This window comes from Diceros bicornis, chromosome 37 (genome assembly GCF_020826845.1).
Source record: "Diceros bicornis minor isolate mBicDic1 chromosome 37, mDicBic1.mat.cur, whole genome shotgun sequence".
In the NCBI taxonomy this organism is placed as follows: domain Eukaryota; kingdom Metazoa; phylum Chordata; class Mammalia; order Perissodactyla; family Rhinocerotidae; genus Diceros; species Diceros bicornis.
Window position 1 is genome coordinate 16,152,015 of NC_080776.1, and position 21,579 is coordinate 16,173,593.

The 21,579-nt window shown below is 39.7% G+C and overlaps 1 protein-coding gene across 4 annotated transcripts in view; it reads left to right on the forward strand.

Annotated features, from left to right (window-relative positions):
• Positions 1 to 21,579, forward strand: part of RHBDD1 (rhomboid domain containing 1) — a 120,421-nt gene that overhangs the window by 40,976 nt on the left and 57,866 nt on the right. For all 4 annotated transcript variants that reach the window (XM_058533114.1, XM_058533113.1, XM_058533111.1 and 1 more), the window contains exons 4-5: positions 14,609 to 14,697; positions 17,656 to 17,712. In XM_058533114.1, the coding sequence (XP_058389097.1) occupies positions 14,609 to 14,697; positions 17,656 to 17,712 (146 nt within the window). The remainder of the gene's footprint in view (positions 1 to 14,608; positions 14,698 to 17,655; positions 17,713 to 21,579) is intronic.

Sequence of the window (21,579 nt, forward strand, 5' to 3'; positions counted from 1 at the left end):
ACCTTAGGACTTGCTAATGAAAGACAGTGAGTACAGAACCTGCTTTTCTAGCACATATTTTTATAGATGTTGAAAATGCTGTTGTCAAACAGTATTTTAAAAACTGTCAGGTGTGTGTGTGTTTTTCAAAAGAGTTTTGAATAATTCAGTACTATGCAGGCACTAGAAAAATGACTTTATAAACTTGCAATGTTCTTTTGTACCAAATATACAAGTAGAGTCTGTGAATTAAAAATGAACTCTATCCGATCCATGTTTTTACTGATAACCAATGTATTGTTGATGGAAATTCGCTGTTACTAATGTTTTGTTTGTTTGTTTGCATTTTCCCATTAGAGAATCACCTTAAAGTCATTTCAGTGTAGATACTACATGTGTACTTACGGTGAAATAGGTTTCTGCTAGGGAGCCTTGTCTGGTGTATCTAACTTGATAGTGACTCATGGCAGCCTCCTTCCCTTTTCTTCCCTCTTGTGTGCTGCTGAATGAAAAAGGAGGATAGAGTAGACCTGGAAGTTAGGTCACTTAGAATAAGTGTTAAATTCCTCAGAGCTTGCCCACCCAGCCACTGAGTTGGTGAGCAGCGTTGCAGAATGTTAAAAGTCCCCTCCCTAATTCAAGAGTCTAATTGGGAGTGAAAAAGTAAGAATCATTGATTATTATGAGTCTTAGCCACATTTCTCATTGACTCATTACTCATGACTCTGACTTTATCCCTGATCTTCCTGTCCCCAGGTTCTTTTTTTTAAGGAGTGACAAAGGAAACCTTGTTTACATGAAAAGGCTGAAATGGAACACATAGTGCCGTGTACTGTTCTTCCTCTTGCCAATAAAGAATTGTGGCTTCTCTGAAGGCAAAAAAATGTTTTTCTTCATCATCATCATTATTATGACCATTATTTGGTTTTGTTTTCCTCAGTCAGGTATTTTACACTAATAATAGTGGTATTAGTCATGTTCTAGAGTTATCAAATCTCTAATCTGAGAATTGCAAAGTTAGGAATGAAATGACTTTCATGGCAAAAAATTTAAGATGTGTTTGCAGCGATTGGGAAATGACTGAAGCCGCAGTGATTGGAGAGGGTTGTAGTTAGACAGACACAGAAGGTTGAAAACACCTGTCTTGGAACATTAAGTTTAAAACTTTTTACATTGTAGCAGTAATTTTAAAGATTTCCCCTAAGAAATGGTAAAAGTTTATTTAAAATTCATAAATTCTCCAGTGTCTTTGTGAGTACACTGCATATGATTGCTATCCAGTGTCTTGAGCATGCTGATTATACACTGTTTAACATACATTGTTTGTAATGGTATTTCAAATGCTGAAGGACTGACTCGTTCTGTGTATTCAATCCAAAAAGACTCATCAGAGCTGTGGTTCCCCATCTAGGTGGAGGTGGACTGCCCAACTAGTAAGAAAGGTGTTCTTCATTGCTCTGTATTCTAAGATCCTCCTCAGAGGTCTTCATTTTTAATGATGGCTCGAGGTCCCCTTTTGGTCTGGATTTCATGGAGTTTTACATGTTAGTTTCAATTGAGTTTTCTTAAGGTTCAGCTCAGAATCAACAGTAAAAAGAAGACTGGGTGGGAAAGGGGGAGCAAAAGATCTGAGAAAATAGTAGAGGAAATTAAAATCACCTGGTGAAATCTGTTAGTAGGTCTGAAGAAGGCACATATTGTGTTTTGAAAAAGTTTGTTGAGGAATGCAAATTAGAAATCAGAATAGGTTATGAAAGTTTTGGAAGTATTTTGTGGGTCCAACATGATCCATTATTGTCAGCCTTGTTTTACATGAACAGTTGTATGGCTCGTAGTCATACTTTTGGAGTCTCCTTCTCATGTTCCTCATTGCAGATTGTGCATCCTAATCGTACTTTCCCAGATGCAGGGAGGCTGAGCAAAGGCAGGCAGAAGGTGTATCCATCAGTGAGGGAGTGCTGGGGACGGATTCATTACTGAATTCTCTTTTTAACACACAGTTATTGAGTCCCACTCCTGCTTTCTCCTAGCTCTCTACTTTGGAATGCTGGACCTTGGTTTTACTTCTCTAAGTTTCAGTTCCTTATCTGTAAAATGGGACCAATAATAGTGTCTGTCTCATGGACTTGTTGAGAAAGTCCCAAAATCAGTGTCTGGCTCCTTGGGAGAATTACAGCCACTTCAGTGCCCCTGAGTTGTCTTCTGTGGGTGCAGGAGGAATAGCTGGTGAATCTCAAGCCAGTCAGAGCATATCAGAGTCTTTCAGAACTACGTAAATCCTGCAATCCCCTTGGAAGTATTTGCTAACAACTTACCGAATAATGTGTCTGGATTTCAAAGAGCTCTTTAATAGAGATACTAAATGAGTACTTAAAAGTAGTGTTAAGAAGTTAATAAGCAGTTAATAAGAAGCAGTTAATAAGAAGTGAGATGTTTGGATTTTGACTCTCATTTTGTTTAACACCTAAAATGTGTCAGGCATTGTATGGAATGCTTTTATATGTATTTTCTCTTTTAATTCTTGGAATATTATTTTTATCCTCTCCCACACATGCGGAATGGAGTTGTTTCTAATACAAGGATGTAGGTTCTGGGAATTCAGTGACTTGAACATCTGGGTTAATATTTCTTCAGTATGGTGACATTCTTTGTGATTCTTATTAGAATCATCAAGTCCTCCATTCCACCTGGAGTTTTAGCCCACACTGGAACTGAAATAGTGTATAGCAGAATTCTCTTTGAGACTTTGAGATCTGTTGGTTCTACGTTGCCTCTGTCATCTTTGGATAGTTTCATCAAGATTCTTTTGGTTACAATTTAACGTTACTTTAATGGTTATTCTATTGTCTTATGTAATTAAAATTTCCAGTGGTGCATTTCAGGGTTTCAGAGACTTCAGATGTGGTGGGATTCAGGGGCTTAAGCAACAGCATTAGAATTCTGTCTCTTTCTGCTGGCTCTGTTTTTTTTTCCCATGTTGGGTTCTGTATTAGTCTATTGCTGTGTAACAAATTATATCAAATGTAATGGCTTAAAACAACACACATTTATTATCTCATGATGTTTTTGGGTCAGGAGGCTGGGCATGGCTTATCTGGGTCTTTGGTTTTTGGCTTTCTCACAAGACTACAACAAAGATGTCAGTCAGCACTGAGGTCTCATCTGAAGGCTTGGCTGGGGAAGGATCTGCTTCCAAGCTTATGTGGTTTTTGAAAGAACTCAGTTCCTGTGGGTTGTTGGACTAAGAGCCTTGCTGTCAGCCAGAGGCCATTCTCAGTTCCTTGCCACTTGAGTATATCCATAGGGCAGCTCACAATATGGCAGCTTCCTTCATCAAAGCCAGCAAAGAAAAGTCTACTAGCAAGGAGGAGATTACAATCTTACGTAACGTAATCATGAAAGTGGCATGCTTTATTCTCTTGGTTAGAAGCAAGTCACAGGTCCCACCCATGCTCAGGGAAAAAGGACTAGGAAGAGTATGAATACCAGGAATCTGGAATCACTGGGGCTCATCATAGAATCTGTCCACTACAGCTTCGTTTTCAGGAAACCTCTCTCCACATGGCCAGTGACTGAGTTGACCAACTGCTCCTGTCTTACATTATCTAAAGGCTAGTAATTCTAGAGAAAATAGAGCCACTAGTCCTCGCAGCATCTCTATATGTGCCTGTACCTTACCAGTCAGGATTCTTGGTTGAAAACAGTAGAAATCAACGCTGGCAAACTTAACCATAAAAGGACTTATTGGAAGGATATCAGGTAGCTTCTAGAATTGTTGAGAATACTGAAGTTCTGGGCTGGAAAAACCTGTGAGAACTGGATGGACAATTCTTGCCACTGGCCACTCTTCACTGGACTCCCATCACGAGATTCTCAAGGTTAGACACCAGGTGGATCTCATTGGCAAAGTATAGGTCCCGTGCCTGTGCTGTACCTGCCAAGAAGGGAGAAGAGGGACTGTCTGCCATCCTTCAGCCTCCACTGGAAATGAGACTGTGTTTCTTTGACTCTGACACTGCTCTGAGATGAGCCCATATGGGTTATTTTTGTCTGCAGGTGTTCAGCCTAGCAGGTTGCATTGCTTAAACAGATTCCACTCCAATGGGCAGTTTTCAGAGCTGTGTAGCTGGTGGTTCTGTGCTCTTGTTGAACATTGACTGTGTTCACTGTGCCTTACAGGCATACCAATAAAGCTCCTACAAAAGCAGTATGTGATGTCAATGGCACGCCCAGGTCTCTGAGTCATAATAGTAGATGGGGCATTCATAATCAGAATTTTGATTCAGACCAGATTTAACCACAAATAGAATTTACTTTCTTTGAAATTATAGGCTAACTTTATGATCCAGTTTTATTTTCCAGTCCTTGTGTTGGATCTAAGGATTCAAGGATTTCCTTAACTCTTTACTGTCATCTTTGGCCATGTGTATATGACTTTCTTGGATGTATGAGTACACTAGCTGAATTATCAGGTTTTTATAAGTCCAAAGAACTTGTAAATCTTTTGAAGTACGTTCATATGTTTTGTTGCATGAATTTTCAAAGCTATAGTTACTCTCTTGCAGCATTACAGTAGAATATATTAAGACCAACTTACCAAGAAGGGAAACAGATGTCACTTCTATGGAGTAATTTGTAGGGTAAAGAGTCTTGCCTACACTCAAAATGTTTTTCCTATTGGCCTAATACGGCAGCTGAAATCTCACCATTAGAATTTGAACTTTGGCTTAAAATCAACGGTCCTTGACCTCAACACATTAAAATCACCTGGAGAATTAAAACCAACAAAACCAAAGAATAACCCAACAAACGAGAACAATGTCAGGGTCCCACTCCAGAGCAATTTTGCTGAATTTGCTGAGTGGAGTCCAAGGAGCTGTAACTTCTAAAACCTCTTTAAGAGATTCTAATGTACAGCCAGGGTTGAGAACCAGTGGATCAAGGGCACCTGGCAAGGGCAGCCCATTCATTCATGTTGCGGTGTATAAGGAAGTGTAGAAATCATTTCCACAGCTCACAGTTGAGACCGTTCCCTATCATCCTTTCTTCAACCTCTGCAACCTCAGAGAGCCCGCTGCCACAGGGCCATGGGATTTCCAGTTATGACACTACTTCTGAAAATACCTCCAAAAGGCTAAGTTCACAGGAACATCTATTTGCTTTATAACAGTAGCACATGTTAAAATCAGACTATAAACAATCCAACTTCTCTTTCATTTTATATTTACTTTCTAGAGGTGATGTGCAAATAATCATTCATGTGGGGTATCCAGAAATATCTTTGTCTATAGTAATAGCATATGGCAGAGCATTTTTCACGTGCCAAGTTGCATTTATTCTTCCACAGTGCAATGTGGAAGTGATCATGGCCTTTTTCAAATATTCTAACTTCCCATGTGCATTTCAGTTGTGGTGGGAAGTTTTCTTGCATATCAGTTCAATATGTTATAGATTTACTTGGAATCCGTGGAATTTGTGCATAGTGTAGTCAGATGAGAAGTACTTTGAAAAGAGATATTTTTGAGGCCTAGTGATTAAAGGTCATCAATTCAGCAAACATTGAATAAGCGTTTGCTGTGTGCTAAGCCAGTGGTTTTCCATTGGGATTGGTGGCTTGGTCCCCAGGAAGGATTTTGGAAATTCGCAGAGTTGTTTTTAGTTATAGTGATTAGCGAGGATGCTACTGGCATTTGGAGTGCAGGGGCCAGAGGTGCTAGCTGCCCTGTACCATGCAGGACAGTGCCCTACAACAAGAATGGTCCTGCACACACACACCCAAATCTGTTGAAAGGGCATTTATGTAGCTACAAAAGCTGTTTATGATTATCTGAGCCTAAAACCGAATTGTGTAACACAGATATTATTTTTTGGCATGGATTTAATATACAAAGACTTTTTCCAGGAAAATTTTAAATGTAACTTAAGGGAAGATTGTATTTTGCTTTATTTGGAGTCAAAAGTTATTTACTCTCACATAAAACCGTGTCACCAATGGAGCCCTGCCTATGGTGTTTGAGTCACAAAAAGCCCGTCTGTATCTGCCTGCATTTTTTATTCCTGCCTTCATGTGGATTCGATCCATAGGTGCGTGTATGTCTTCTGGCAGTGTTGTGCCTGAGCATTTATTAATTCATATTATTTTGTTACTCTATTTTTATTTTTTCAGCTAAGGCATTATGTTGAGTTGTGATTATGTGTGTGTGTGTGTCTGTGTTTTTAAAAGTTTGTGTGTAGGTATGTTGTTTATAAATTCCATTTCAAGTAAATAGAGGGAGCATTATAATATATGTGGGTTATAAGGGGGCATTGGGTGTGATAGTGTTGAGGGCCACTGGATTAAGCAGCAGGCTAATGGCAGACCAGTCAACAGAGAAGGGAAGTCCTGAATGCTAGAACTCGGAGGATACTGAGGGGCCAGGAAGCAGCCTCTACCCTGTCCTAAGGGAAGACACTGGCCAAGTGTGACCAGGAAGGCTGTTTTGCTAGGGCTCAGCTGGGTGGAGTGGAGGGCAAAGAGAATAGTGCATACAAAGTCAGGAAGGGTGGAAGCATGGCTTTTGTAAGTGGCTCAAGGTTGTAATGGGGTAGGGCTGGGGGGCTGGAAGAAGAGAGAGAAGGCTAAGAGGCAGACAGGTACATGAAGGATGTAACAAGCCTTGCTTGCATTTTATTCTAGAAACATTGGGGAGCTACCAAGGGGCTTATGGATTGGAATCAGGCTTGCAAGGTTGACTAAGCCAGGGAGAGGCCTGAGCTAGGGCCGTGGCAGTGGGGAGAGCCAGTGAAGGTTCGCATTGATTCTGGAGGTGTCAGACCCAGGATTCAGTCCTGAGCAGTCGAACTCTAGTCCCCGTGCTCTTAACCACTTTCCTAGGTCATCCCAGGGGCTGGGGTGGGCATGGGGTGGTGCAGAGCAGACGGAGAGACTTTTGGCCAATGGAATCTACTCAAGAGTGACTATGCAAGATATTGGAAAGGGAACTCGAGGACGTGTCTAGTTACATGAAGTATCTGATAAGGAAAAGAACACAGGCCTCACTTAGAGAATTGCACTGACTCTGTAACATCTGTGGCCCAATTAAGTGTGTGTGGGGAGACTATTGTTCATTTATTTGGTATGTAATTTCACTTACCTGTTGCTTTCATTTAATTTGGCACAACCTTTCATTTTGTTTTGAAAGAGATTTGAATAACAACACAGATTCTAAAGAAACAGCAATACTACAAAGCTAGTGATTATGATTTTCATCTGGAGTGCTATTTAAAACCACTCGCGTGTGCCAAATGGGGGAAGCAGTCTTAACGATTTACCCCAACAACAACAAAAATATTTAGATTTATCCACCACATTGATGAGAGAAATACTGTTCTTTAAATGAGAGCCTTGCTCAGTTTCTGTTCCTTTTATATTTTTTAAAAAGTAATGAAATTACTAAAACACTATTATAAGAAGTTTGGAAAATAGGAGGATGTTACCCCCTGTATTATCTGTTACTGTTTTTTGTGTATTTCCTTTAAGTCTTATTTTTAGATATGTATATGAATATTGTGGGTATATAATGTTATATGTTATATATAAAGATACTATAGTCGTATTGTGTACATATATTCTAGGAGTCAAATAAAATGAAATATGGGAGCAACATTTTGAATCATTCTTCCTCTCAATTTCCACCTTGGTATCCAGCCACCTGCTGAATGCTGTAATAGATATCTCTATTTAATTGTCTTGCAGGCATCTCAGAGTAAACACATCAAAGCTGAGCTCTTGGATTCTCCCTCACCCTGACCTTTTCTTTTCCCAATCTTCCCCATCTCAGTAAATGATTCCATCGCCCAATCTTCCCCATCTCAGTAAATGATTCCATCGTCCAATCTTCCCCATCTCAGTAAATGATTCCATCGTCCATCTTGTTGCACAAGCCAGAAGCCTAGATTTCTCCATTCCCTCACTCCCCACACTGAATCCATGAGCAAGTCCTTTAATCTCTGCCGCCAAAATAGACCTCAAACCATCTACTTCTCTCCACCTCAACTGCCAGCATCCTCTTTCAGGCTGCTGTCATTTTTCACCTGGACCACCTTAGCCTCCTTACTGATCTTATGCTTACACTGGCCATTCTTGCCTCTTTAGAGTCTGTTCTCCCAGCAGACAAAATAGATTACTCTTAAATATTCTCCTGTTTAAAATTCTCCAATGGCTTCCCAGTGGACTTAGACAACAACCCGATTTCTTCCCATGGCACATAAGGCCTATAGGATCTAACTTTTCCAAATTCATCTCATGCCAAACCCTGTGTTCTTAGCCCTTGCCTACTATGCTCAGCCAACTAATAAACATCTTGATATTTTTGAAACACCAAGTTCTTCCCTGCCTCACAGCTCATACATATATGCTCTTCCCTGCCAAAAGCTCCCATCCTCACCTCTGGGCATGCTGGCTCTAAATCCTGTGGGTACCACTTTAAATGCTATTTAAGGAGCCATCCTAGACCACTCTAGGGGGAAAGTAGCCTCACTTTCTTACACTTATCACAATTTGCAGTGTGTGTGTGTTTCCCCCACTAGACTGTAAGCTCCATGCGGCAGCGACCATGTTTGTCTTGTTTACATAGTAGACATGTAGTAGTCATGTTTACGTAGTAGACAGTAAATATTTGATGAATAAATGAATGAATGCTACTTCCTTGAACCAGCTCATGGAGTTATCTTGCTGCCAGGCTGAGGGACGTGGAATTGAGAGCCAAGGAATTGCCAGTCATCATCTATGATCTTTGAAGCTCTTTTGTAAAAGAGACTTCTCCTATCTTTGCAATACTCTGACTTTGTCTAGATAGTGTTTGTCTGGGACTCAACTAAAGGTCAGTGGTCAGCTCCCAGTCTTGTGTCTGAGTGTGGTGCCATGTTTAATAAACCAACATGGATAGTAGGGATTGCATTGCCAATATAGCTACTTTTGGGGGGCTGTCATGTTGGAAGGTGGCTAGTTTTCACTTCTGCTGCCAAAGATGGCAGGAGGGGGGCACCAGGGAGTAATGGTAAAGAGAGAGAACCAAATTGCCCTCCCAAATTGCCATTGCCAAAGTATGCTGGTATAGTGGTTGAAAAAGCATCCAGGACAGAAACCAGACAGTTTAAGAACAGTTTATCTTGGGAAGAAGCAGTCCTATCAACATCTTTCCTAGTGGTATTAATGTTAAAAAACCTGAAAAATTCTCGTCATATCTTGTCGCTGTAATGCCAGTCTGGGACCATTTATTAAGATCCCCAAACCCCAGAACTTTCTCATCAACTCAGTCCCTACCTACGTTTACAGGAGGAAATTATGAAACATACGGTACAATAGGCCACTTCTAGCTGACTGCCTCTTACCTTACCTTGTTCTCTTTCCTTGTCCAACACTGTGTCTCCATCAAGTTACATCCTTAATGAGGTCATTTGCTCTATATACACGGTGAGATTATATCTTAGAGTAATACATTTTCTGCTTTCTGAGCTATGCCTGAGAGGGCAGCCTCTTCAACTGTGGAGAGAATTTGCCATTTAAGAGAGGAGGACCTTTATAGCTTGTCACAACTTTCACTCATAGCTTTAGTTTTTGCTTCTTGAACAGTGGCACTTGAGAGCAGGAACGTTTTGCATAACAACTTAGCTCAACCTTGCAAATAGCCTCTTAAAGGAATGAGGATCAATTTATTGTGCTGGCATGACAGGAAAGAATGCTGTGTGTTGGTGTTAATATCTGCATATAGTTTGCGTAACTGAAATCCACAATAATATCTTTTGTTTTTCAGCTTTGTTGAGATATAATTGACATATAATGCACAATAATGTCTTAATCTTAGTTTTGCTCCAAAATTACCTTTCCACCATCACTATCCCTTATAAGTAATTTGTAGCAATATTGATTTTATTTTAACTTTTTTTTTTTTTTAGTTTTTTTCTATAAACATGCAATGAGCCCCCATTCTGTGTCAGGAAATATGCAAGTGCTGCATATCTAGAGCTCCACAGGACAAAAAATTAATGGCTGAAGATTTTTCAGAGTTCTCCAAAGACATGAGACTGCAGATTGAAAAAGCCCAGCAAATCTCAAGGAGGGTAAATAAAACAAATCTACAACTGGAATGTGTGGTATAATGGCAGTATATCCAAAATAAAGAGAAAATCTTAAAAGCTGAGAGAAAAGACAGATTACCTACAGAGGAATGACTGTCCGATTGACAGCACATTTCTTAGCAGCAGCAGTAGATCCTACACCTATCATCAAAATAGGATGCTGAAATAAAGACCTTTTTGGACATACAAAGACTAGCAGAATTTTTTACCTTCAGACTTTAACTGAAAGAATTACTAAAAGTTGGATTTTAGCAAGAAGGAAATTGAACCCAGAAGTAGGTTACACCTTTACGGAGCAATGACACAACACGGAAATTGGACGTGTTAGTTAACTTCATAATGGAAATAAATGGCTGCCTCTGTGTTAGGATTTGAGTACAAATGAAATGTTTTTCCAATTGACTGTTTAACTGCTTAGACTTGGTATTGATGTCTGAAATTCTTCTGTTTGTGATGAATTATTTTCACTTCAGGCAAAGGTTTTTCAGGAGAGGTCCATGGATGGAATTCAAGCTAACCATGAATTTCTTAAAATTATAGGTGACATATTTTGTGTATATGTAGTTTTTTCTGTAGACACGATTCATGGCTTTCATCAGACATTTAAATGGATTTAGAACCTGAACAAGTTTAAGAACTACTGGATTAGGGTATTGTCTCCTATTAAAATGAAGTTACATCGATACTTAACTTGCTCTGAAGTTGAGATACAATGACCTGAATTTGAATATTAGATCTGTTGGTTACTTTGGGGAACTATTGAGACTCGGACAAATTATTTTTCTTCTCGTTACTTTGTGCAGTGCACAAGCTGTGTGGCTATGCAGAGCAGTGATCTATCTGGACCCTATGACTATATCTCACCATCACAGTCAGTATTTGATTATAGCTGTTAGGATTTTCTAAAGAGAGTCACTATTGAGCTATCAGAAGAAATAAAGCTTCTAAGTGACCAATTTTAGGGTATAATAGTAGGTTTAGAGCTGTTGTTTTGTTAATTGAGCACATGTTTTGCATAATACATTGTCCACGTGTGTATGTTTGGTGGGGGGCTGTGTTCAATCATTATCTCCCCCAGTGAAATTTGGTACTAAAACAACTATTAACTGGTGACCCTGTGTAACTTGTGTTTTTATAATACAATTGTAATGTATGTTAGATATGTGCATTTTATATGTACTTTTAATTCCACTCCTCCACTCATTCAGTAGTTTATTGAGTGCTAGTATCAGGTCATTTACAGCACTAGATGTGGTCGTGGATATAGAGTTCATTATGGTGGTCCTGTGTCTGAGGAATTACTTTGAATTAGGATACAGGGTGGTGGGTCGTAACCAAATCCTCAGTCCTGGCCTATGACCTAGTCAGGTCAAGAGGAAGCTGTTCCTAAGAGTGGGGTTTTCCCAACCTGCCGCTTGGGGTGTCAGCCTCCAGGCGTAACTAAGAACAGAGTAGCGCGCACACCTTTGAGGAGGGCTGCTGTGAAGCCAGGGGCTTCCTCCGATGCCACCAAGGTCAAAACGTCTGTTTAGCGTGTATAATTATGATCATAATCACACAATCTGTTTCTAAAGCTGTTACGTTTGAAGCTAGATCCCAGCCACTGATTAGAGCACTCAGATGTGTTTTCTTCTCCCAAAATCCAGGGCCTCCTTGTGGCTCTGCCCCGCCCAGGGATTAAGAATCCCTAATCCCAGTCCTGCTAGGGAGAAGACAGCCCCCAGCTGCATTTCCGTTTCCTCTCTGCAGGTCCATTTCCTCTCTAAGGACAAAGGTGTCTCTTAGGGGGCAAAGGGAGGTGGTTTTCCACATGGTTACGAACAGCACAGAGACAGTTAATTTACCTCTTAAAGTGAGCTTATATTTCCTTATTCATTGGTAGAATCCTCCCCTTTCTTGTGTAATGTTGAGAGAGTCTCAGTTTTGATTGAATAAGATCATAATCTCTTCTTATTTTTATTTAAAAAAAGGAACACCTTTATAGAGCTTAAATGAGATGAGGACAGCTAGAGTTTTGAGATGGGGCTTTTGTGGAAAATGCTGAATGTTGGAGGGTAATGCAGTACAGTCTCTGTTCTGCCACCCTCCCTTCCCTAGTTATTTGTAGTTACATTAGGACAATTAGATTATAACGCACACTTCTGCAAACCCATTTAGAGAGATAAGGTATTCATTTAACTGTATTGTACTCTAAATTGTGAGATTCAAGATTGATTAAAAGGTTTGGGTTTTAAGTTGAAATTTTCTCCCATGTTATTTTATATGTATATGAGTCACCATAGAGATTGGTTTTAAAAGTTTCAAAATGATTGAGGTTATTTTATTCCTTTCAGTTAAATTGAGGTTACTATTTTTAAAAAATCGATTCTGGCCTCTTTTTGTATCCCTCAAACTACCACTTTCTTTGCCATTCCTAGAACTAGTTGGAGAGTTTTCCTTAGCCTAAAAATAGAATGAAATAAGTGCGATTCAATTTTTTTTTTTTTTTGAAAAGCTAACGAAAAGCGCACTTCATGCTGTTCTTCCCTGTAAATGGGAAACCAAGTGTCTGATCCCATATTTTTATTATCAGGTTACACATACTGTGAGGTGGATATATTTGATGAAAATAATAGCTCTCCTGAAGGAATGATTGTGTGTGTGTGTGTGTGTGTGTGTGTGTGTGTGTGTATGGGGTGTATGTGTATATGAGAGACTTTCAGTGTGTGTGGACGTGTGCAGGGGCTTGTTTCAGCAGTAGTGTGATTGACTTGGCTAATGGGAACAGGCAGCAATGCCATCCTGTCTACAGAAGGCTTCCTTTCGTCTTTTTCTCTGGAGTGTTCCATCGCCTGTTCTTTTCCTGAGAGCCAACAAGTCTTTCACCAGCTCTGAGACAATGAAGATTACTGGTAGCTGTCTTGCCTGTGGTGTTCCAGGCCTTTCCCCTGTCGGTGGCTGCTGTGGGAGGTGAGGTGTGTTGGTTTTGACTCTGGGTCTCGTATGGGTGACGAACGTCAGCTTCTCAGCCTCCTCCCTGCCGTGGCTCAGCGCACGCTCTAAGTTGAACGCGTAGCGGTTTTAACTTGCCTCCTGGTGTTCTCGATGAAACCATCCTGGGCCACTCGAATCATTCATTCAGCACATATTTGAGTGTCTGTCCTGTGCCAGGCACAGCCCTAGGTGTGTGTAATATAAATGTGAAAACCACAAAAATCACTGTGCTCCTGGAGTTTACATCTGGCTCCTGGATAACTTTCAGTTGCCTTCCTTCTGGAGTAATGAGTCACTTCCCAAGCTATGAAATGTATTCATATACTGGACCTTTTTTGGGTTTTTTTTAGCCTTCTAATTGAGCGTAACAGATGAATAAGACACCGTGGCTGCCCTCAGGGAATTTGTGAGAGAGACAGACAGACAGGCAAACATGTAGACCCTTGCTACCCAGCAGGCCGGATACGTGTTGTGATAAAGGCACAACAACAGCCTTGAGGGAAGGCAGTGGAAGTAAAGAGACTCTTCAGCTGGGGCATGGTTTTTATGACAGAGCTGCTGTTCGGCTTGGCCTTGTGGTCACCTGTGAGTCGTGAGGGGTCTGGCAGTGGGGTGTGGGGATGGATTTAACAGGCGATGAGGGAGGAGGGAAGAGATGGGCAAGGCCAAGTGTGGAGGGCTTTGACTGTGTGCCAGAGTGTTCTGTAAGCAGAGGAGTCAGTGAGTTTCACAGGATGGCAGTGACATGACGTACCCTGTTTCAGGAGCATAACTGGTGGCAGTGTGGGATCCATTGAGAGCAAGAGCTGGGGGCAGGGAGACCTGCTGAGTGATTATCTTTCATTTCTTCTTTTACTCATTCAACATATACTTCGCTGGGCTTGCCTTGTATTTATATTTATAAATGATTGCCAATCTTAGATGCTATTTTAAGAAGAGTGGAATCAATTTAATGTCCTAACTCATCTTTCAAGCTTGAGGTTTACCTTTTTGTTTCCTTTTTGCTTAGTGACAGAAAGATACATATGAAGAGGACTTTAGGGGGACATCTCAGTCTCTTCTGAGTTTCTGCTGCTCTCTGCTTCACTCGTCAGTGGTGTATAAAAATGCAGCAGTCTCCTCTGCTGTGAACCCAGATAGATACTGTCCCTCGCAATGGCTGGATAACCCAAGATTTAAGTCAGAGAAAACTGATTTCATTTATGTTTTATGATAAGAGGTACAGACAAAAACTGGAAGAAATATAATAGGCTGTCTTCACAAAATGCTTCTTCTGCTCTGAAGGAGCCAGTCCCTTCTCTTGGTCCAGGAGAAATATTGCATTTTAAACATGTGGTGGTGGTTATTCATTGTACTTTTTTTTTTTAAGGTAGGAAATGTTCTTTGGACTGAGTTAAATGCTGCTCAGCATAAAAGACGTGATGTGGAACAAAGCTGCAGACTGTGACTAATTGACATGCACTGGGCTCATGAGAAGACAGAATGTATCTAATCGGCAGCAGAACAAACACTCACAAAGGGTCTCCTTCTCTCCTAGGGCTTCCTTCGCGGGGCATCTGGCTGGGATTCTCGTTGGACTAATGTATACTCACGGGCCTCTGAAGAAAATCATGGAAACATGTGCAGGTACAGAACAAAACGCCTTTGGCATGACAACAAGTTGGAAGTTCATCTTAATTTTAATGGGAACAGAAGCAACCCCAGTTTCCCTGTGCTTCAGCTTAGGAATTCCCTAACAGGCTCTTTTTAAACCAAGAGGTAAAACAGCTGGGTGCAGTTCTTCACGCTGCTCCAAAGAGGCTGTAAACCCAAATTTTAAACCTGAGGCTTTCTTAGGGGGCAAATAGCGGTATATATTTGTACCCTCAGCATTAATGCTACTCACAGAAAACCACAATTTCCTTAAAAATGAAGAGAACTGAAGTGGGTCTAAAATAATGCATTCTCCTATAATATTCCTTGAATTAATATATATGCAAGGCAGAGTTAAAAAAGAAAAACAAATCTGTACTGAAGTGCAAGGCCAGTATTTTAAAGAATTCAGAATGACCACTAGGTCCTTGGTGGGCGAGGCGTATATTCATGCATGGCCAAAGCAAGTCTTGTTATTGCGTGAAGCTCGGCTCCTGCTTTAAAATTTTTTTTTTCTTTTTTTTTGCTTTTTTCCCCTTCAAATTGATGCTCAATGAAAATACTTTATTTTATTTAGTAATATGTGAATTTTTTAGACCTCTTAATTTAAAATGCTATACTGGTTTTGACTTATTGACAAGTGCAAACACTTGTTTTATAGACCTTATGCGTTCCCATATTTCATCTTTTATTCATGGAAAATCTTCTGAGACTATTTTACCTTTTCTTGAACCATAAATAATTTGTTTTCGTAGTTTGTGCCAATGACTGGTATTCTTGAGAACCATATAATATTCATGATATTAGCAAGCTTTCCAGGCACTGCGCTATCGCTTTTATGAGCAGGTTGCATTTACTTTCGGATGATTTTTACGGGCTGTGTTGAATCTAAGCAGATTCCCATTTTCTTATATTTGCTTAATACTGTATTTTCAGTGTGTGTGTTTGAAGGAGGCAAAGGGAGCTTCATTTATTGAAAATGTCCAGTTTTATTATATTTTGATACAACTTAATTATGGAAATCTAGTAACGAGCTTTGTTGCTCAAATGCTCTCAGTACTGGTAAAGGAAAAGCAATGGTTCTCAAGGAGTTTAACGTTTTGTTTCATTTTTCTGTGTGTGTCTGAAGATTAAGTGGGAGTAAAGCTTTCTGCAGCCATATTACAAAATTTAAGCAAGTATTTTGTTTTTAAAGAGGATTTTCCCCACGATTAGAACATTTAAACTCTTAGTTTTCCTTCTTAAAACCTTGCCTATATAAGTCTCTATGGAGACTTATTTTTACATCCTTCTATTTTCAGAGTAATACAATAGAAAGTTACATACTAAACGTTGAAACAAACATTCAGTACTATTTACAAATAGCCTGTAGTCTCTCTGCCTTTTTTCCAGTGAAGCCAGAGAAAGATCTAGAATGATCTGAGAATTGAGGTGACACAGGAACCCTGTGGAAAATAGTCAAGCACATGAAGGCTGCTGTCTGGTAACTCCTGGAAGAGGAGGATCACACTGAAGGTGTACCCTGTCACTTCTCCCTCTCTCCCTTCCTTCAGCAGTGCTGAATTGACTGTCCTATTGCCTTTTTAGAGACAAGAAAGGGGAAGGTCCCTTAGGAAGAGTAAGGATCCTGGCTCTCCTAAAACCTTTGGTGGGTGCAGGTTCTCTCTATAGCCAGTGTCTCTACTTGTACAGAGGCATCAAAGCCCAAGCTTGGTGCCTTGAGAGGCAAAGCCTCTTATGTTGAGAGACCTTTAAAGAACTTCAGAGTGTAAATTAGGGGTTCGTTGTCCTACATACATTCTGTTCCCTATAGAGCTAGATCCAAACAAAAGGGAATTTATTTTTAACAATTGTTAGAAATCATTTGAAATGACCTTGAGCTTTGTTATAAAGAACCTCCTAATTTTTGGAAGCATTAGAAGTTAAAGCCTTATGGTTATTCTGTTCCATTGGTCCATGTGTCTGTTTTTATGCCAGTATCCTACTGTTTTGATTGCTATAGCTTTATAATATAGTTTGAAATCAGGAAGTGTTAGGATGGCTATTGTCAAAAAGACAAGAAATAACAAGTGTTGGTGAGGATGTGGATAAAAGGGAACCCTGGTACCCTGTTGGTGGGAATGTAAATTGATATAGTCATAATGGAAAACAGTATGGAGGTTCCTCAAGAAATTAAAAGTAGAACTACCACGTGATCCAATAATTCCACTTCTGAGTATATATCCAAAGGAAATGAAATCATTATCTCAAAGAGATATCTGCACTCCCATGTTTATTACAGCATTATTCACATTAGTGAAGATATGGAAACAACCCAAATGCCTCTCAGCAGAGGAATGAATAAAGAAAATATGGTGTATACGTATACAATGGAATATTATTCATCATTAAAAGAAGTAAATCCTGCCATTTGCAACAAAATGGATGAACCTGAAGGACAATATGCTAAACGAAATAAGCCAAACAGAGAAAGACAGCTACTGTATGATCTCACTTATATGTGAAATCTAAAAAAGTTGAACTCATGAAACCAGAGTGTAGAACAGTCGTTGCCAGGGACTGGGAGAGAGGGAAATGGGAAGGTGTTGGTCAGAGGGTACAAACTTCCAGTTATAAGATGAATAAGTTCTGGGGATCTAATCTACAGCATTGTGACTATAGTTAATAATACTGTATTGTATACTTGAAATTTACTGAGAGAGTAGATCTTGAGTTCTTACACACACACAAAAATGGTAACTATGTGAGGTGGTGGATGTGTTAATAAACTTGATTGTGGTAATCATTTTATAATGTATATGTATATTAAACCATCACATTGTATATGTTTTAAAAAATTACATTGTACAATCTAAGTATATACAATTTTTATTTGTCAGTCATACCTCAATAAAGCTGGGTAGGGAGACGCCTTATGGCTGTAATTAAAATGTTTGTTTCCTTCATATTTAGGCATTTTTTCCTCCAATATTGGTTACCCAGAACAGCGATACTACTTCAGTAATTCAGGTAAGCACTTTATTTCATTTAATAAATTTTAACTTATTTTTAACAATTTTGTTGGAGCCGGCCCCGTGTCTGAGTGGTTACAATTCCACATGTTCCGCTGTTGCGGACCAGGTTCACGGGTTGGGATCCCGGGCGCAGACCTACTCAACTCATCAGCCATGCCATGGAGGCATCCCACGTAGTAAATAGAGGAAGATTGACATGGATGTTAGCTCAGGGCAAATCTTCCTCACCAAAAATAAATAAATAAATAAATATAGTGTTTGCCGCTGTAAGCCACTTTAAGGTAATACTAGTTTATGCTGTTGTAGAGTAGTTCACATGTTATGTAATTGTTATGTAATTGTGCTTCTAACATGCCTGAAACCAAATGGAGGTGTAGCCCAGGGAGCATGTTTGGGTGGGTTGGTAGGGAAGGCCAGAGAAGGAGGTAACTCTGGCATGATATTATTGTGTGATTGGTGGGAGGTCTCTCAGACATGATAGATTCCTACTAGACCAGGGCCCTTTATTCTCATGTCAGCCTAAGAGACTGTACTCCTGGCTAAGTGTTAGAAGTTAGTTTCAGATAAACAATTCTCCCTAGTCCACCCTGTCTACGTATTCAGGAAGAATCATGCTTACCTTAAGAAGCTAAGATCGGCATTCCTCTAATAGTTGATACCATGTGACTTTCTAGATGTCTGTGTAAATAGGTAGAAAGGACTTCCTGTTAAAGCGTATGACCTGTTTTAGGCTAAGGCCCTTACATTCCAGCCTAGGGAGCCTGCACTGTAGTATCCCAGACCAGGACCAGCAGACAGGTGTTAAAGAAGCCATAGGCTGTGGAGGCACGGGGTGTCTTTTATAGTCATGCCAGTTGAGAACCGCTATAGCTTAAATCTGGGGTCAGCGACCGTTTCTGTAAAGGGCCAGATAGCTAATGTTTTAGACTCTAAGGGCTTTGTTGGCCATATGGTCTGTGTCCCAACTAGTCAACCTGTCGTCTAGCATGAAAGCAGCCATAGACAATTCATGACCAAATGGGTGTAGCTGTTTTCCAATAAAACCTTATTGACAAAAGTAGGCAGCGTGTTGGATTTGGACCGCAAGTTGTAGCTTTTTGACTTCTGCTTTAAATAATATAGCTACAAAGAATTATTGATCTATATCTATATCTATATAGTGCTTTTGCTTTCTTTTCCCATAGAATGTTCTTAGCCTCAGTCTGGTTTACCCAGTAGCACTTCCTGAGTAGCCATGTTGTGCAGAGTGCCAGACCAACTGCTGTGGGAGAGAAGAAAAGAGCTATAGTCACTATCTCAGAGAGTTTATAACCAGGAGTTATATGTATAGTTCGCTATACTATTTATACTAAAATGTCTCCTAGTCAATCTCCCTCCCTCCTCATGGGCAACCACTGTTCTGGTTTCATTTCCATCACTGTAAGTTAATTTGCCTGCGCCTGAACTTCATATAAATGTAATCATTTATTGGGCTGGCCCTGTGGCTTAGCGGTTAAGTGCGCACGCTCCGCTACTGGTGGCCCGGGTTCAGATCCCGGGCGCGCACCAACACACCGCTTCTCCGGCCATGCTGAGTCCGAGTCCCACATACAGCAACTAGAAGGATGTGCAACTACGACGTACAACTATCTACTGGGGCTTTGGGGGAAAAAAAAGGAGGAGGATTGGCAATAGATGTTAGCTCAGAGCCGGTCTTCCTCAGCAAAAAGAGGAGGATTAGCATGGATGTTAGCTCAGGGCTGATCTTCCTCACAAAAAAATAATAAATGTAATGATTTACTAAGTACTCTTTTCGCATCTGACTTCTTTCATTCAACTTCACTTTTTATGATCCAGATATGTTGTTGTATGTATCAGTATATTTTTTATTGCTGAATGGTACTTTATTTAAATATACTACTGGTTTTCTAGATGTCTTTTTGTTAATTATTTTTAGTTTAATTCTCTTGTTGTTAGGGAACACATTCTGTATAGTTTCAATCCTTTTAATTTAATGAGAGTTTCTTTTGGCCCAGTGTGTGTTCTATCCTGGTGAATGTACCATGTGCCCTTGAAAGGAATGTGTATTGTGCCATTGATGAGTGCTTTATACGTATCAATTAGGTCAAAGTGGTTTATAGTCTTATTTATATCTTCTGTGTCTTTACTGATTTTTTTAATCTAATTTTTTGTCAATGTTATGGGGAAGGGAATTTAAAATCTCCAACTATGATGTGGACTTATCTTTATCTCCCTTTAATTCTGTCAGTTTTTGCCTCATGTATTTTGCCTTTCACTAAATTTGGAAGGGTTTCAGATATTATTTCTATAAATATTTATTCTCCACCAATCTCTCTCTCCTTTCCTTCTGAGAATTTAATGACATCAATTTTAGATGTTTTGATAGCATCCCTCAAGTCCTTTAGGCTCTATTTTTTTCAATCTTTTCCCCTCTGTATTCTTTATATAGGATAATTTCTCTTGATGTGTCTTCAAGTTCAGTGACTCTTTCCTCTTTCATCTCCATTCTGCTGTTGACTCTATTAAACTATCCAGTGACTTTTTTTTTTTAATATATTTTTCAGTTCTAAAATTCCCATTTGGTTCTTTTTTATAGTTTCTGTGTCTCTGCTGAAAACTCTGCCTCTCCATTCATTTCAAGAGTGTTCACCTTTATCTCATGGAGCATGGTTATTATAGCTTCTTTAAAATCTGTCTGATGCCAGCATCTGAGTCCTCTCGTATGTCTGGCATCTGTTGATTGTCTTTTTCTCCTGAGAATTGGTCACATTCTTCTGTTTTGGTTTGGTTTTGTATGTCCAGTAATTTTGTCTTGTATCTGAACATTTTGATTATTGTGAGATTCCAGATCCTGTTAAAATCCTCTGTGGAATGTTGATTTTTTTTGTTTGTTTGTTTTAGCAGGCAGTCACCCTGGTTAGGTTTAGACCACAAATTCTGTCTCTCCTTCTGTGGGTGGTGGATTCCAATGTCAGTTCAGTTTTCAAATCCTTTACTGTGCTATTTGGGCCTATCTTATGCATGTATCACTCACAGGTTAATCTGATCCTTGTGTGGTGAGTTATTAGTAGTTTAGTTTTCAAATCCTTTGCTTTTTTGATTCCCCCTTGGGTCTGTTTATCACATGCATAGCTCAGGATGGGCCCAGGGCTTGTGTCAGCTGATCCACAGAAATAAGAGATTCCTTTTGTGTAGATCCAAATTTCCATGTGGTATCATTTTTCTTCTGCCTCAAGAATTTTCTTAAACATTTCCTCTAGTGCAGGTTCCTTGGCAATCAATCCTTCCAGCTTTTGTTTTATTAAAGAATTAAAGAATATCCTCCCTTTTTCTGATTTCCAATTACACCAATGTTAGACAGCATCATATTGTCCCCCAAGTCCCTGAGGCTCTGTTTATGTTATTTGGTGTATGTGGGCTTCAGTTTGGATAGTTTCTGTTGCTGTGTGTTCAGACTCACTGATGTTTCTTCCTCAATGTCGAACCTGCTGTCCATCCCATCTAGTGAATTTTTCTGCTCAGATAGTGTTATTTTTCAGCTCTAGAAGTTTCATTGAGTTCTCATTTATATCCTCCGTTTCTCTCCTCGTTATATTCATGTTTTATTTAAATCGTGAGCATAGTTATAATAGCTGTCTTTAAGTCCCTGACTGCTAATTTTGTCTTCTCTATATATTTTTTGCCTCTGCTTCATTAGACTGCTTTTTCTCCTGGTTGTGGGTCACAATTTTTGCTTATCTAGTAAGTTTTGATTGGATGCTAGACATTGTGTATTTTGTGGCATTGAGTGCTAGAGCTTATCTTCTTTTAAAGAAAACTGGACTTTGTTCTGGCACACGGTTGTTTCTTAATGATTAGTTTG